We start from the raw sequence: 18,095 nt of genomic DNA on the forward strand, positions 1-18,095 counted from the left end.
TAATTAGCGAGACTGTCTTTCTCTCATCGTGGATCGAAATCCCACACGCGTACTTGCCCTCTCTCGAGACAGAGAAAGAGAGAACGAGAGAGGAGTAGCAGCTTGCGCCAAGGAGAGGACGAAGTAAGAAGGGAGGAGGCGCGAGCGAGAGAGCGAAGGACCATCTTATTAGGCGCACGCTATATAAACACCGGTTGCCGGCATGGCGAACAGTCAGCCAGCGACTTTGTCCGCCGGCGCTCTCTCACGTCCAATGCGCGCCGCATCTTCTACACAGTCACTAGTGCAAGTAGTACCATTTTCAACCAGCAGTGCATCGCTCTCACACGTGCCTATTTTTTTCTATCTTTTGGCATTGTTTCCGGCGCGACTGCATTCCATTTTTGCGCTCTGTCGCTTTGCGCGCGAGGCACGCCAGTTTACAGCCGTTGGTGATTTTTGTGCGACAACAGTGACCGTTCATTGACCACTGAGAAACTTCGAATCGAATAAATGCATGGTCGGTTGAATAAAAACGTTCCTCAATGTCCCAAATAATTTGGCAATTTTATAGACCTAATGAAATATGCCCGCGACGAATTAAGCAGTAGTTCGCTCATTCGACCTGTTTTTGCAGTTTTACGATAAAGACGCTTTATGAAAAACCACGCGCTGCCGCACAATTGATGCCGACCAATTACTCACTTTTCGCTACTTTTTCATCTAGAAAACGCGTATCGCATCATTTCATCCCCCTCCCCCCTCCACCTCCTCTCTCTCTCTCTCTCACTGACTAGACAACGTGCAAGCAACTTTATACCAACGTTTATTTAGCCTGTTATTCTTTATACGAATATGTTGTATGCATATAATTATTTATTATTTATACCATTGTTAAATGAAGGGTCAATTGTTCAATCTAAACTGAAATCTATTTGATTGTCACGCGCAATCGATATTTCGAATAACTCGAAATAAGTTAGACGTCAGTCACGCGGCAGAAAAAAAAATCGTTTACTGAAACAAGCCAAAGAAGAAAAAAAAAGGTCTGCACGAAGTAAATTTGTTTAATGCCCCCTTTTTCGTTAAAATAAAATCAGCGAGCGTCAGCCGGAGAAGCGTTAGTTGGAGGGAAAAGACGAAGAAGAAGCTTAGCTGAAGGCGCTGCGCATTCGATCGGTATCTCCGATTGGGCGGGTGCCACCGCACGAGAGATCGTCCGAGGCTCGTTGAAGCCTTTAACTGCTCGTTATCGCTGGGAGGAGAGCTGACGCTGACGGATAACGAGGCATCGTCATGTTCCTAGGCGCCTCACCAGAGCAGGTAAAGTTCGCGCCTGTTGGCTATTAATGTTGCAAGCGACCTATCGACCCTCACACTTTTCAGTTACAATGCGACTTTGCTTCTTTTCTTCTCACAATCGACGTCTCGTCGGAGAACTTATTAAAAAAGAAATGCAAAATTTTCAACTAGATGTCGTTTTATCGTCGCACTTTTTCCGATATTTGATTGGTGTTGCGTTTCATTTAAATAAAAAAAATTAAATAACCTGAATTAAAACCAGTAACCAGAGAAGCTAATAATATTGATTCAATGAATTTGGCAGATCTTGAAACAGAAATGCTGAAAATAGATCAGAAAGTAATATCGACGTTTCCAGTTTAATTTAATATTTATTATCAATTACTGGATTGATACGTACTAAAAGCTTGAAAAGAACAATTACTAGAATTGAATTGCCTAGCTCACATGCATTTTCCAATTCAGATAAAATCTGTGCGAAAAGAAAAAATTCATGCGACAAGGTCCGCGCATTGAAATCTACAACTTCGAACCGGCACGATCTATATATAGTACAGTTGAATTTGGGCAGTAGCAGGAGCGGATAGGGACTAATGCACCGAGGTACCTTATCAAACAGCTTGCGGTACAAGGCAGAGAGTATCTGCCGTCAAAGCGTATGTTCCTACGTAGCCACATATATACATGTATACTGGCGTACGAAGATACAAACAAAGCGTATCTGCATCGACGATCTCTAATCGCGCTGACCTGTCCAAGAGGAAGTCATCTAAGCGGGTTATTGTGGGATTCGAGGTGGTGGGCAAATTTCCCTTAGCGCGGTCACGTCTCACGCCCAGGGCCGATGCTTATCGCGTGCTAAATTTATCGGGACGAGCGATAAGGAGCGACGATGTATCGGATGCGCGCGAGCGTGGCCGAGAGGCTCCCCCGCTCTAGTTTTCTGGACGGTTACACAACCGCAGCAAATGTTAGCTTTCCTTGCTGGAGGCGGCCGTAGTTTGCCGCTTGGCGAGCTTTCTTTTGGCTATTGATTTTGCACCGCTAAACAACTTGTTCGTCGCACTGCCGCGGCTAAATATTTATTCGGTTGATGATAGAACAACGCTGCTAAGCGAAAATACTCACGTAAGTAGGGGCTCGCGTAAATCTGGTGTATTGCGCGCGGGAGCGCTGACGTTATTGAATAAGCGCTACTTTGTTCGATTTTCTTCGAAAATAAGGAATGTTTTCGCCGACGAATAATCTACTTTACAAAGGATTTTCTCTTTGAAATTTCTGGCGAGACGCTAGCGCGAAATAAAACAATAGATCTCGCGTAATTGGCAGAGAAAAAAAATAAGATAAAATTTACCGCACTGGCCGCGGAAAAATTGGATTTGTCGAAGCAATGAAATGGGAATTTGTAAAACCGGTGCACACATACACAACGTTTATACTTCCACACAAGGCTTTACGCGTAGTTACCTGTTTATCGCGCGCGCACCTATCTTTCTCTTGTTTATTGTGTACACGTTCGTCGCGTTCTTCGCCCCGAGATTTTTGCGCTCTCTATATATACCGAAAAAACGCTCCGGTGAATTCTCCGCCGTAGTCGTCGTCGTAACTGCGCGCGATTTATTTTTCAGCAGCTTCGATTTATCCACCCTCCTGTGAGACTTTTCCAATCCTCCAATGTATGTATATGTGCACATAAATATCATAAGCCAACATCATGCTCGAATGGAATTTTCAATATTGAAATATTAAACTTTGGCCGCGCGTAGGTTCATCGCCTAGGCGCGACAGGCGTAAATATAACGAACAACTAATATTCTAACGTCGCACGCGGCAACGCCGAGCAGCACATCCATCTCGAGATTAATGAAACGTACGTACCGCACGTCGTCGCCACGAAAGCATCGAATTACGTGGACACGTCTGTGTCGCCGAGCTGACCAATAGCTACGCACTACGTAGCCGAGTAAACGAGCAGAGGAGGAATAAAACCGAATAACAAAAAGTAGCAACCAACGAGCCAAGGCACTCGCGTGACAAAGCGCTTACGTGTGTGCAAGCGAGAGCTGTACCTCTCGGTGCAAGCGACAAATGAAACTGTCGCTCTACGCCTGAATAATCGCCTGTTCGCTTCGCGTATAAATTACCTCTCGTTCTCTTATTTTTTTTCTCGGCCAATCTATCAGATGTATTCGATTGCACTCATTTTCTTTTCTTTTTTTTTCTGATTGATTGCATACACAAAATGACTTTTTTCTAACCGTTAATATATTTCTACAACTTATTTATTCTTTAGCAGCAAGCTGATCGATAAAGTATGCAGATTATGATAGTATCGCGAGCAAATTTTTTCCAGCCGACTTTTTCAACCTCTCAACGTCGCTCAGCTGGTGGATAAGTACATATGTGCCATTCCTGTCCTCAAGATTAAACTTTTAATTGTATGCTTTCATATACCAATGGAGGCGAATATTGAAACGCACATGAGTGCTTCTTATGCGCGTACAGTAATTGTACAAAGGGAAATGGATCCGATAATATTTAATCGCAATAAAATTTAGCAAAGTCGATTGGTTACTTATTCATTGCTGACTACAGTTTTCAATATTAAGCACTACTTTCATTTCGTGCAAAAGCTCATACTCGGTAACTAACGGTTTTACGGGACGGCGCACTCCGGACAAAAAGGAAAAGTGGAATATTTTCGCAAGCGGCCGTACTCGTAATTACTGTGTCGCCCTATCCGCCAGCCAATTCTTTGATATCAGTCCCAGCCCTCGTTACTTGGTCCTCCTCGGCGTCACCCTTCAATCCCTTTTTTTTAATCTCCCGAGTCTCTTCCGAGTGCCTTGTCAAACGAGTATGGTTGTCCTCGTTGTGTTAGCTTGGCCAAGGGAACCAATAGGTGCATCTTTGATCCTTGCGCGCAAGAATCAGAGAGCTTCGTTAGTCCTTTTCAGGGTAAGCCGAGTAATTATTTCTGGGGCGCGCGCGTGAATAAAAAGTAAAACCGCTCTCCTGAAGGGAGGGGAATCAGTTACTCTTCAACGGTAGAACTACTTAGGTTAACTACGTGTTTACCAACTTCTTCAGCGAGCGACGCGCTCGGCGTGCTACAGCCAACTTTTCTCAAACTTTGTTTTAATTAAGATTGATGGGGGATTAACTGGATTTCGTTTGTTCCGTTTGGCAATTGAAAAATAACGAGGGGATGGGCCGATCGCAGTAGGTCGACCGTATGGAATTGCAGTTATCGTTCGGTATTCGAGGCTCCACGTGTGCGTGATATGCTTTTCTCCTCGAATTGCTTGACAAAGCGAGGTGCAACGATATAGAAAGGGAGCGTCGGTTCTCTTTCGATGCTGGCAATAACGTCCGAAACATAAGGTGCTGCTCGCTGCTCGTACAGCATTCTCTCTACGGTTACGTCCTTCGTCGAAATATCGGCGCATCCTGCGCTCTCGCTCGCGCTACTAGAAATTACGGTAATTTTCTTCCTCTCTCGGGGCGATATGAGACATTGCGGCGCGTACATGTACAGCTCTGTGTGTGTATATATCTGATCGCGAGAGCAAAAGGTCAGGGCATTGTTCGAGAAATTGCGATAACCATGCAACCGTCGCCGTAGATGTGTGTGTATGTGTGTATGTGGGTGCGCGCAAGCCTCTCATCTCTCTCTCTCTCTCTCTCTCTCTCTCTCTCTCCCTCTTGCTTTCTGTCTCTTGTGTTGTAGCTACGCTTACCGTGAAATTCGAAAGGAGCGTTGTTGATTGAGTGGCTTGCATTGCACGGCTTAGCCCTGACAACCGTGTTATCACGCTCCCGTCTCTCTTTCTCTCTATCTACTTCTTTACCTTTTTTACCACAAGTACGTTTTTTATTTGGACATAATATAACAAAGTTTAATTGTGTGAGCGTAATAGTAGATACGGTTACTTCTACACTGAGTATCTGTATAATTATAGAATGTCACACTGCAATTAATGTGAAATCTTTCCGATAATTCATTCTGTCAAATACATGAAATATCAAGCAGATAGTATTAAAATTATAGGCGGTTTCCAATTACAACATTTCAAACGCGATACGTGTAGTAGTAGATAATAAATAATCCTATTGGTGAGACAATCCTTCCTTTTGTTTGAACGATGATTTTTCGAACATTCGTAATAACTTTCTCTCTATTCTTTTGATTTACCGATTGTACTTTATGTATGACTTATGTCAAAGCCGAGAGTAATAGCAAGGGCACATTTCAATTACATCGAGAGACGAGAAAATGTGCACGCGAGAAAAAGAATAGAATCGCAAGATAATTAAGCAATTAGCAATGCGGAAACCCAAGCTAGCAAACGCAAGAGTATGTATATACAGTAAATCCATCGATCGTTCTCTCTCTCTCGGATGCGTGCAATGCACATCCGTAATTAGCATGACTAACGAGGCTGTTTGTGTGCTCTCACGTGATCCAGCTGACGCTGCTGCTGGTCTGTCTGCTAGCGGCGGGTGTGCTAGCCGATCTTCCGCCAGGCACCAGACGTAGCAACACCTATCTGCCACCCGAGCCAAGCAAACCCGGCTACGATTACAATAAGCCACCTGGGGGTGGCTTCCCGACTGGACCGCCAGCGAGGCCACCGCCGAATTTCCCAACTGGACCGCCGGCCAGACCACCACCGACCTTCCCAACTGGACCGCCATCGAGACCACCACCAAGACCCAGCAGGCCGCCGTCGCCACCCGGTGGCGGATATCCTGCGCCTGGGCCTAGGCCTACACCTGGATTTCCTGATTACAGCGGCTCCCCTAGTGGGGTAAGGCTGGATTTTTTAATTTGATTTCATTGAATTATCACTGCGAGTGAAATGTTGTGTTGCGTAAGGAGACAATGCCTTGACTGAATTTCAAATAAATCCGCTTCAAGTGGTGTATAACGACGTCACCTTGGGCGCGCTGATGTGCGCATGTTCAGCGGGCAAGAAAATTTCGAATTACCCGCAAGCAAACGATCGCGCGCTGCTCCACTTCGCTCTTATATAGCCTGCACGCTGGCGTTTCCCGAGTAGATATTTGCCAAAGCGATAAAGCCTTTCTTGCGGCGAAACTTTGGGCTAACGAAGCTTACGCCATGTAGCTGTATAGGTGTGTGTGTGTATGTGTGCGCGCGTGCGTGTGTGGGTGTGGGTGGGCGCGCGCTAGCTGGCAAGTTTCTTTTTCAGCCGACGTGTATACGCCCTCCGGACGCTCGTCTTTTTCATTCGCGGTTTTTACGAGTCGGCAGCTATCGGCGAACACGCGCCTGCACACTGTTACGGCTCACGCTAGCGTAGGGTGCAGCGCAGCGACGTCGTACACAAGCGACCTGGAAAACAACAAAGCTTCCTTTTTCGCTGCGAGATGGCCAAAGACCGTCTTTCAGTCCTCTTTTTTGCCGCTCCAATTGAAACTTCGAAGGCGCGTCGGCTTTGCCTGACATTTAATTTTGTTGAAATGAGAAATCTCGAGACAGTGTCGGCGCTGACTGCACAATCGCGAACGTTTAGAGAGCGGATTCCCATATCAAAGGCTATACTTGATGCACACTATGATTAATTTTCTTTGCCGGTTATACTTTTTTCTAAGCAGCACGCTCTTTTGCCTTTTCATTCCGTTAACGCTCTTTGCACTGGCGCTTTAACCATGAAAGGCATTCCTTCTTTGTCTGCTATGAAAAATACGCCTCGTGGATTCATTTTAAGCCGCGTCTCACCTAGTTTTTCTGCTTTTGTTGCGCTCATCCTCTGTCCCTCTCTCTCTCTCTCTCTCTCTCTCTCTCTTTCTCTCTCTCTCTCCCCCTTTCTCTCTCTCTCCCCCTTTCTCTCTCTCTTTCTACGTACTTGATGTAATTAAAACGACGAAAGTCAGTTCACTTTACTTTATTAAAAAATTCTGGGAAGAATAGATTCGCATTAAACAGTTTTCAACCAAGAAGTGCATTCGTTAATTAACGTCGCGTACTCGCGTTATTTATTTTTTTCTCTTTTTTGTCAACGCGAGGATCATATATTTTTAAAGAAATTACTTCGCTCGTTTTAATCAGTCAAAGGACTGCTTTGGCCACCGCAATGCCACGTTTCGTCCGCGCGTGTGTAGGTTTTTTGATATTATCTCGTCTGCGAGTGCACGAAGTGCGAAGCGCACTACCGACACTACCAACAAAAGAGGCCTCGACTGGCGCTCGTTTGTCGCAAGCACGAGCACAAGGAATGCACATTAATTATGAATGCAGCGGCAATGAGTAATGAAGACATTTTAAATCTATGTTGTATTATTTACAGCAATATTTCTCGTCTCGTCTTTTATTCTTTTCGAAGCGCAAACTCCAAGCTTTGGCAAGATTCGTTAGAGCTCGTGAGATTTTTGCAAACGCCTTCCAGCAACGAGGTTCATCCGAACGTCGAACTTTCTTTTTCACAGTGCTCTTGCTTGATTTAAGAAATTATGAAAACCATGCTTTGTCGAAAGACACAAACGCGCGCAATCTGACAAGAAAGCTATGCCGCAAAGTACGAAACGCTCGAAATAAAATGTAAAAGGAAAAGTCAGTCAGATAATACGTGGAGCGTGAAAGGATCTCTTGAAAAAGACGGTATATATACCAAGATATCCGAGCTCATAACTTGCGTGAAAATAGTTGAACTACACTTTTCGTATAGCGAAAAGAAAGAAGCGTCCGAAGTTAAGAGATCATAAATTGGCGAGAAAATTGTCTTGGCGATAGCAACCCTCTCGAACAACACACGCATACGACTACACGTATACGTACTCTCGGCAGTATACCTCAGCCGCTGTCGATGGCAATCGCGCGCGAGCTAGTCCTCCAAATGTTTCTTTCTCTCTCTCTCTCTCTCTCTCTCTCTCTCTCTCTCTCTCTCTCTCTTTCTCAACTATTTTTTTTTACACGTCCAGCCTACCGTAGAAGACAATTTAGTCTTTATCTATAGCTAAAAATGTGTAAATTTACCACCATCGAGTTCCACGTGTATACGTGATCGAAAAGTTCAATGTAATTAATAAGAATTAAATCACAAGAGTTTTAGACGACGGCGCTCCGGTGAATAAATTGGCTTTGATCGATTATTTTCACGCGACTGAACCCTTCTTCGGGATCATCACTACTCGAACGTGCCGAGCGCGCCAAATCACGAGGTCTTGCAATTACACCAAGAAAACTATACGTGTATCGTGTATTTTTCAAAATTGCTGTATTATTTGCGACTTGATTTATTTTGATTAGAGTCACGAGTCAGCGATTAATTTTCGTCTGGAAAATTTGTTTACTTATTAGATGAGCTGGATCACGGCGTTGCAATGCGATCTGTCCAAAGCTACTTAGCTGATAAGAATCTGTATACTACATTAACATTTGTTTAAAGATAAGAGAGTAATGTCAGCTCGTTATTTCTCGACAGTTAATGGCTGGCTAAATTACTCAAACGTTATAGCGCGCTATTCGAAAAAGAAAGTACGAGCGAAGGATAAAAAAAAATAAGCCCCGCGAGTCGAAAACCATAATAATCTCTTTTTTAGCAAATGGCCAAGCGGCAATAAAACTAATTGCAAGCGCTCTCTCGCGCGCGCGCAAAACTTCTGGCGGTAGCAGTACCGGGGCGCGACACCTCAATCAGCGCTCTTTCTCAGGCAGGTGGCAATTAGCGCGCAAACACGCAGCCTATCATCGCGCCAAAGCTCATGCAGCTCGCGCGGAGATACGCATCTCGGATCAATCGCACTCACACGCGACCCGTCCGTGCGCGCGCCATTTTCGATTTTACCCTTATCGTTCGCCGTGCGCTGATCGCGTGACGCGCGCCGTATATACGCGAAGCTAGATCGATCATTGCACATCCTCCCTTCGGCTTTTCCTTCTCTCTCGCTAGGCGAACGAAATTTACTTTATTTTATTTTGTCGCGCCTATTTCGTTCTCGTACGCTCGCGACTGCGCGTCGGAATCACACCTCCTGATCGCGCGCGAATGTCACTTGTGCAATTCTCGCTCCCCGGCAAAGAAATATTTTGTTATACGCCGGGTATTATAGAAGTCTAGAATAAACGTGATCATGATAATTTATTGCAATTTATGACACGTACGACATATATGCAGTTCGCCGACGTATTATCACACATCGAGTTATATTAGAGACTGTATTCGCAAGATTTTTGAAGTGAAGGAGAAAGAAAAATTGGCGTTGGAGAGCGGCCGATTACTTCGTATCGATAGCTGCAAAAGGTGAGACCGAGTGAACGAAAGAATGATATAGCGACAGGTAAATTGCTAGGCGATGCGCGCTCTCTGCACTCGCTCGCATATGCTCTGCTAATATTTCTCTTTTCTGCACATTGCTGCAGCTCGTCGCGAGGAATGTAATTTCGATTCGACAGCTGTCGCAATTGTTTCGAGCGACGCCGTTGTGCACGTGTATGTGCATGTGCGCGAGTAACGGAATTGAATATCAGTTTATTATCGGAATTTTCATTTCACGCGAGAAAAAGAGAAAAAGAGAGAGAGAGAGAGAGCGAGAGAGAGAGAGCGAGAGAGAGAGAGCGAGAGAGAGAGAGAGAGAGAGAGAGAAGAGCGAAAAAACGGGGAAATATGCCGAGCAAGGATATTCCCGCGCTGAATGAAATTGCCGCTTGCTCATTCGCATGAGAGCCAATCTGCTACCTTTATCAATCGGCTATTAAAGTTTGTAGTGGAATATGTTAGCCGAGAGTTGGTAATATCGCTCAATGGAAAATTTGCTTTCAAAATGGTTTAAATTTTTCAATTCATTCATTTTCTTTTTTTCTTTTTTTTTTATGTTTTCTGCAAGCAAATATTTTCTGAAATAAATGTAACAGCTTGTAGAAAGAATTCTTTGGAAACTGTAGGTACTAAGCTTTTTCTCGCTTGCTACTTCTGAATAAAAGTCACAGTTTTTGGTAAAACTTTATGCAACGTAGCGGAAATGATATTTCTAGGAAGAAAAGTGTTTGATAAAAGCTCGTAGTTGGCTTTATCCTTCATATATCTTTTCATGTAACCAGTACAAAAGAATTGAGCAAACAATTCTACAAAGATTCTGAACATCTCAATCTATACATATTCTAAACTTGTTTTTATTATTTCACAGCACGGCGATGATCACGTCCACGAGCCAGGTATGCCGTTCGATTTCAACTACGCGGTTAAGGAAGCCGCTTACGGCAACGACTACTCGCACAATGCGATAAGCGACGGCGATGTGACGAGAGGCGAGTATCGGGTGATATTGCCCGACGGCCGTACTCAAATTGTCAGCTACACGGCTGATTGGAAACACGGCTTCACCGCCAAGGTTACATACGAGGGTACGCCACGCTTCGGTGGCCCAGGTGCTGGACCTGGTGGTGCATTCCAGGGTTACTAGAAAGAAACCATTTTTTTTGTAGCTTTGTAATGGGAGAGCGTGATATTACTTTTTAGAGCACTGAAGATTAGGCTTACGAGTGCAGAACTACAAAAAAGAAAAATGAAATTACTAAATCGAGTACTAATATGTTTGATGGTTGTGTAAAGAAACGAGTTTTTTTATAATGTAGAAAAGAAATCAAGTATATACTTTTATATTTTATATAATTTATAGAGATCAGTTGACATCATACATACCTATAAATAGTTGTTTAGCAATGTTCATGTACAAATATACTTTATAATACGCAGTGTTTTTCTTTGTTATGAATATTTACAACCGCTGAAAATTTTTATAGTTGATTCTAGATGATATATATTTCAAAATATTTCTAAGGTTGCATTTTTTTAATTTTTTTATAAAAATTTATTGTACAAAAGTCCAAGTTTTGAATAAAATATCTTGATGGTTAGAAAGAAATCATATTCTTTCAGAATTATGAAATTTTATTATCATTACACACATCATCGTACGGTAAGTAAAATCGTCATCCATCACAATTCAATTGCTTACCAAAATGAAGTCTATTTGTAAAGCAACGTTCTTACTGCTTCTCGAAATTTTTGTAGATTCCTCTCTAAGCCAGTAATGACGACGAAACAATAGTCAATGACAGCCCAGGAAATCCTCAAATGATATGGTAGACAACAACAGAATCTACAAGCACAGTTTCACATGAGGTGCTGGCGCGACCTTTAAGGACTCACTCGAAGCGGTTACGCGAACCTAGTGCGCGTGTAGGCGAAGTGCATGACGAGTCAATAATCTCAGCAAGAGACAGACAATGGCTCACCGCTACCTTGAGCGCCGTGTAGCATGAAGGATATAGTGGAGGCTGCGATACGGCACGCGTGAACTAATCACTTTCACCGCTTCGTCTTGGGAAGTTGTTGTTTTTACCCGTACATAAAACTTTTTATGATTATGCTGTAAAGTCAATTAGAGCGAGTTTCCGAGGAATTCTTTTTTGGCAAGAAAATAATGTCCTTTTACCGTAATAGTAATTTTTTTCAAAGAGCTTACGATGATCAAATAATAATGATTGTCACTACTTATAAGAATATTATTTTTATAAATAATTATTGTGATACACATGAAAATAAATCAAGCTCTTTTTTAAAAGCAATTAAAATACTTTCGAAGAGAAGGTACGAAAGACATTATTAGATGTAGAGGTTGTTTTACTGTACACAATGTCTACACATCGTATTATTCGAATAGCCCGTGCATTACAATAAAGTTAATCGTTGTATGCGTTATGATTTGCTGGGAGACGAGATATAATCAAACTCTAGTATTCTTTCATTTCTTTGCCTGAATGGCTTACAAATTATTGTGTGATTTCATAAATACTTTGACGCCTCAGCATTTCGTTAAATATTATCAAATAATTATAACGAATTTGTAATTCGTATCCGTATTCGACGAATTAACTACATATATTTTTGTGAAATATTCTAGCTAAAACAACTCTACTAAATAATAATCAATTATTTTTATGCAAGCTCCTTACATTCGCAAGCTTTGCTGATACATAAAGTAACTCCATTATCGTAATGGTAAATCAATGACAAGAAATGCGTCATAATAAATATACTTGGAAAGCCGACTCGGCAATATTATTATTACAAAAAACAGCAAAAAGCTTAGAAAGCTTTGTGATAAAGTCCTATTAAGCTATTACCACCTTTTGTCGTTATGTTTCTCCTCGCAAATGCTTTTCCATATAATGGTGTCTTAGTTAATAAAAAGCATTCGAGCCATTTTCAAGAGTTGAACCTCTAATCTCGATGTAACGAGCGGATCCACTTAGCTTTTGAATGGACAAACTCGACTTTTCAATATAAAACTTTAATGCAGCGTGGAACTTGGAAGCTAAATTGGTCGGGAAATTGAGTAGCGAGAAGGAGCTTTTCAAGAAATAAATGTAATTTGAAGAAGACACGACGTTCGATACGCGAAGCTGGAAAAAGTTATGGTTTCCGTTTGACTGAAAACTATGGATGCCAAGCAAAGAATTAGCCAGAAAGAAAACTGCCGGCGATCGCAGTGAAGAAGGATCGAGCACGCGTTGTTGGGCACTGCGTTGCCGCGGCTGCATCGTCGACTGCAGGTGGCTAATTTGCCACAAGCAAACGGATAGCGCGGTCTTGGCGCAAACAGAGCGCGACCTTGTTTATATATACCGGAGACCGCCAGTGTCCCAGGAATTTCCTAAACTAGCGCGTGACTTCTCTCGTTCTCGCTCAAACGCAGAGGAAACGTGGGAGCGTGCGCGTCAACCTCTGTTTACCAGCCCTGCTTTCAACTTTGAATTAGCGTAATCCGAGCAATCGTGCCGAGTGCGAGTCGGCTTGTGACGCTGGTTCGATGCGCGCGTGCCCTCGCCGACGTGAAAAGTCATAATGATAAGTATAACGACCGGCGCCGGGGCAGCGCGTTCGTTCCGTCGACACCTCGGGCGCTGGCACGAACAGACAGCCGCGCATGGCCGACTATCACGTAGCCCTTCAACAGTTGGTGTCACTTTGACGTCGCGCGCGCGCGCTCGTTCAGCCATGTTCCCTCAAGCCCGTCTTATTACACTTATTGCGTTACGCGGGTGCGCGCTACGCCCGACTCACTTGTCACAGGCAGGAACGTACCGGGCGCGATATCGCTTTCTCTCGCCGACGCCGCACTGAGAGAGAGGGAGAGAGCCTCCTTGAGTATATTTGAAATCCGTCTGGCTCCTGCAGTTAATGCAATATACTCCGACTCTGGCTTTCTTTCGTGCCACTGCCGCTCGCGCTCGCGCCCCTTTGTTTCCTCATGCTAAAAGCCTGACTCGTCTGCGATTGCATTTCATGCTTTTCCACCGCGGCGCAGCCAATGCACGGCGGACGAGCTTCCGTTCGAACGCAAATTCGTCCGCAGTGCGCTTACCATCGGCAAAAAAATATTTGCCCGCGCTGCCCGAATAATTCGTCGTGAATGGATGATAAACGAATTCGCTTGGCTGGAGCAATTTCCATCTATTCGGCTAGCGCGGGCAAGCCATCGAGACCCAAAGAACAAAGAGAAATTCGGCGTTCGGCTCCTGTGTTTAACGAGACTGCGCTACCTCAAAGGCTCATAGCCGCGCGAGGAAAATTCCAAATGTCGGACCGAGGAAGGGATTAAACGAGTGCCTGCTCACATACGCACACTTGTGCCTACGATATACCTAAAAGCTCGAGCACGCAATCGATCCATTAGATAAAATATACATGCGCAGGCTCTACCCGGCGGAATTCCGGAGGTCGACTATTGGGAGATCAGCCTCGCAGCGACGGCGGTGTCATTAATCGCGCACGGAACTTGTTAATGTCAGTCGAGCATAAATGATAGAGCAACCGAATGTGTGTACACAGTCAGGAAGATAAACGGCACGCATCTTCGTGCAAATCGAAAGTTTTCAATTTCGTAGGAGCAAACAGAAGGAGAAAGAGAGAGAGAGAGAGAGAGAGAGAGAGAGAGAGAGAGCAGTCGACGTGTGTCATCAGTGAAATATGAATCAGGGCTACTGCTCATCATCCCCAAGAGGCCGAGGTCGGCCTCGCCGCGGGCGCTCTTCCTAATTCATTCCTACCGGGGCGGCACTAGGTGGGAGGAGAACGCCGCTCACTGGAAATAATACATTTCCGGGAGCCGGCTGAGAAGCAGGACAGCCTTAGGGCTGGCCTCCATTTCCGGCTGAATGACGAATTCCGAACTACACTCGCTCACTCTTGCTGTTAACTTTGTTCTGTGCCCTTCAATCTCTCCCGACCGTTAATTAAGTTTCGTCATTACCTCGACGACGCGAGTTCTTAACAACCCAATGTTGCCAAGATATTGCCGCTTATTGAGCGGCGGTTCGCGTACTTACGTGTGTCATTGAACCTGCGACGTTCTTGCCTGCTTGCGATGACTAATCTTGACATTTTTCCTGCACGACGCATTGCTTTTGTTGAGTTGAATGTATTTGGTAGAATGAAGCTTGATTGGAATTCGTTTGGACACGAAATTGCGATGTTCAATTTTATTTAGTTTTCAAAATTTAGTTTTTTGCAAATTCAATACCTATCACGGGGCTTGTGGTAATGGTGGTCTTTTCTACTCTCGCTTGAAAAACTCGATGTTGGCCCTTGTCGAGCAAAGAACTACATAGGTGCAGCTATAAAAGATAAAACACCTATGACTTCTTCCATGTTAAAATTGTATCCATAACTTCCATTTTCCGAAAGTTCACCCATCTGCAATTCTCATAAATTGAATCTTTAGTATTCTCTAGTAATGCAGATTATGAATGCAAAAGTTCCACTCGATATCTTGCATCTCAATTAAGTTCTCATCAACGACAAAATGGTTTGAAAGAAAAAATTTGCCTCTGAAGCACGCTCCGCGAATGCAATTTTCTAAATTTCCCTCTTGGATTTCGTGCGATATCATCTCGACGTTGGATTTTGAAAAGACGGGGGTCTTTCAACTTTATGCGTAAGTTACGTGAGTCGCGCGATAAAAGGCTAACGCAAACTCGCACAGAGTGCATATATGAAGCCCTCCGTCGTTTGATCAGATAGCGACTTTTTTACGCGATCACTTCTATACTTATTTCTTTCGTGCATCAATCCTAACAATCGATCCAAATTACTTAATCCTTTTTAACCTCTCGTATTCGTGCTAGCACAGGCAATCACACAAACACACATACATAAGAGTCGCACGCTGATTCTTTAAGTACCTGGTGTCATAACGCTCGAGATAATTTAACGATACCGAGGCTCTGCACGCTATTACGTAACGTTATACGTCCAACCGACCTCTCACCATTGTCCATCACATCGCACGCGCTGCGCGTGAAAGGGGAGAATTGCGGAAAATTGCCATAATCAACATTTTTTTTTGCACAGAAGCTCGGCACGCCAAACTCGACCGGAAGACCCGATATCGGATCGGACATTTTTCTGTAGACCTGCGGAATTCGACGCACGCGCGACAGTTATTTCGGTACTTTTTGATCATTTTAAAAATAGAGTGAACCTCGGTTCGACGATCATCGCAGCAAATTCCTATCATTTCAAGATAACACAAGAGTTTAAAGTGACGTCTCCTGTTACCTCGCGTCACTTTTTTTAAGCTGGTCGAAAATTTTATTATCAAAATTATAATCAAATTTGAAATTATAATGTATTATGCAAATTTACAATTTCCTTCCTAGACTTGCTAGGTGCTGGAAAGAATACGAGAATTTTTTCGCGTACTTTTATAAAATACATTTAGGTATATGATAAGCAGACTACAACCCCCTTTAAAAACATAAGCTTACACGTTTGAAAAGTAATTTGAATGCAAAAAACATTTTTTTTAACAGCATAATTTCGCCTGATTCTAGACTACCTTATATACCCTCATGCATACACATTTGCCTACATTCCTGCGAAACGAAATCCTTCGAAAAAATCTCTTTTCAAAGTTTGCTCATTGAAAACGTGTCTCGCATTTTTCATAAGGTGTATACGAAAAATGACGCTTTTTAGGAGCACAACCATGAAGCAAAAAAAAAGAGGCTAGCGTTCCAGCTGCTGCGGGTTTGGCTTGCAAGGCTGTGAAAGAGCATCGTGTTATTTCGGTCAGTGATTCGAGTGGCTTCTCGCAATTTTCTCCGTGCACGAGCAGGAAGCTCAGCCGCGCGGGAAACATCCTCGGCGGCATGCCGGCAGCAAAACGGGCATAGCAAAAGCGCTGCACGCATATGGAGTCGAAGGATGGATGGTAGATAAAGAGCACGCAGAACAACCGTCAGTGGTAGAGAGAGAGAGAGAGATAGAGTGAGGAGGGAGGGAGGGAGAGAGATTGATAGGTTAATTCGTGGACCACGTAAAAAAAAGCAAAGATAAAATAAATTTGCGATCGAGGGTTGTAAACGGTGCGTGATATGGAAACGACCGATTGCCCGCTGCAGTATATTGCTTGATTAAAACTTGATTTATGCTACTATAAATTGTTTTGTCGAATATTACTTTTCTTCAAATTTTACGTGCAAGAAATTAGCTTCCTACCTTTTTATTCAATGTCAAGAAAACTGTTGTTGAAAAAATTTTAGCATGTTTTCTATGTATGAATAAAAACGTGATCAATTTCTGGAATGACTTATACTTACCTGAAATGCCGAGGTCAGAAACCTGACTTTATAGGATTCTCTAGATAGCTCGATTATTAGCCATGAATTTTCTCAAAGTAGAGCTTCTCGGTTGCGCAGCAATATTGCTAAACATTATCGAGACTAAAGTACTGTAAAGTTTCTTGAGGTTAAAAACATTAAAAAACATACAACAAATATAAAATCTATAAATGCGAAATAAGAATATTTTTAACAGAAGAAGTAAAGTCACATCCTATAATACAATGCGGACTGGTTGTTGATCATTCTCTTGGAAATGATGTTAAAAAATAATAGTTACTTTTGCCAAGAGTCATATGCGATAAAGTGCAGGAAATAAGCAAGTCTGTGAAAAAGTGAGCGCAATGAAAAAGAATAGAGGCTATAAGTGGAAGATGAAGCAGCGCAAAGGAGAATGGAGCGAATAAAGAGGTAGTGCGCTCAGAGCAGAAGGAAAGCGGCATTGGGGAAACGGAAAAATAAACTATCGCAGAAGGTAATTCAACGCGGATCAATGCGCGGCCCCATAGCGTTCGTATATGAAGGCGGTAGCGACCAGCAATTCTCTCTCTCTCTCTCTCTCTCTCTCTCTCTCTCTCTTCTATCTCTTTCTGAAAGAGAGAAAAAGGCGAAACTTCCTCTTCCATTTTCCCCGGGTGGATAGCGAGCATCGGGGCGTTTCCGATCCCCGAAGCGTGCGCTGCAGTGCCGCGAAAAAGTTTCACGGGAAAATAAAGGCGCGCTTTCTTTTCCTAGACAGCCTTGGCTACTTAACCGGATCAAAGCCCAATAATGCTGTGAGTGAGAGAAAGAGAAAGAGAGAGAGAGAGAGAGAAATCAGACGACCGATGATAAATTCATAATACAAACCGCACTTTCACGAGGAATGAAATGAGACCATTTTACGAGCTTTTTCCGCGAGTCCGTGGGCTTTGAAAAATGAAAAATTGTCCCAGCATATTTAAAGTTTAAGCTCTCTTTGCAGAATGGGAAGTTATAAATTCGCACAACCACGCGTATACCATGCTTAAATGTTTCTCCCGTTCTCTCTCTCCCTCTTTTGCTGCAGCTATAATCCTTGCCAGCGATTACACAAATAAGACAAGAAAATGCCCGAACGCACGAAGCACATTCGCTGTCGAATATGCAAAGGCTAGAAGTCACCAAATATAATCGCACGATG

At 43.4% G+C, this 18,095-nt stretch overlaps 1 protein-coding gene across 1 annotated transcript; it reads left to right on the forward strand.

Annotated features, from left to right (window-relative positions):
- Positions 1-231: 231 nt before the first annotated feature.
- LOC131664265 (basic salivary proline-rich protein 1-like) lies at positions 232-11,083 on the forward strand. Its single transcript, XM_058935226.1, has 4 exons — positions 232-289; positions 1,080-1,302; positions 5,751-6,092; positions 10,432-11,083. Exons 2-4 carry the CDS (start codon positions 1,276-1,278, stop codon positions 10,705-10,707), a joined length of 645 nt encoding a protein of 214 aa, XP_058791209.1. The 5' UTR covers positions 232-289; positions 1,080-1,275; the 3' UTR covers positions 10,708-11,083.
- The last annotated feature ends 7,012 nt before the right edge of the window (positions 11,084-18,095 follow it).

The sequence above is a fragment of the Phymastichus coffea genome, unplaced genomic scaffold, assembly GCF_024137745.1.
Source record: "Phymastichus coffea isolate CEN01 unplaced genomic scaffold, Cenicafe_Pcof_1.1 PCOF00043, whole genome shotgun sequence".
In the NCBI taxonomy this organism is placed as follows: Eukaryota; Metazoa; Arthropoda; class Insecta; order Hymenoptera; family Eulophidae; genus Phymastichus; species Phymastichus coffea.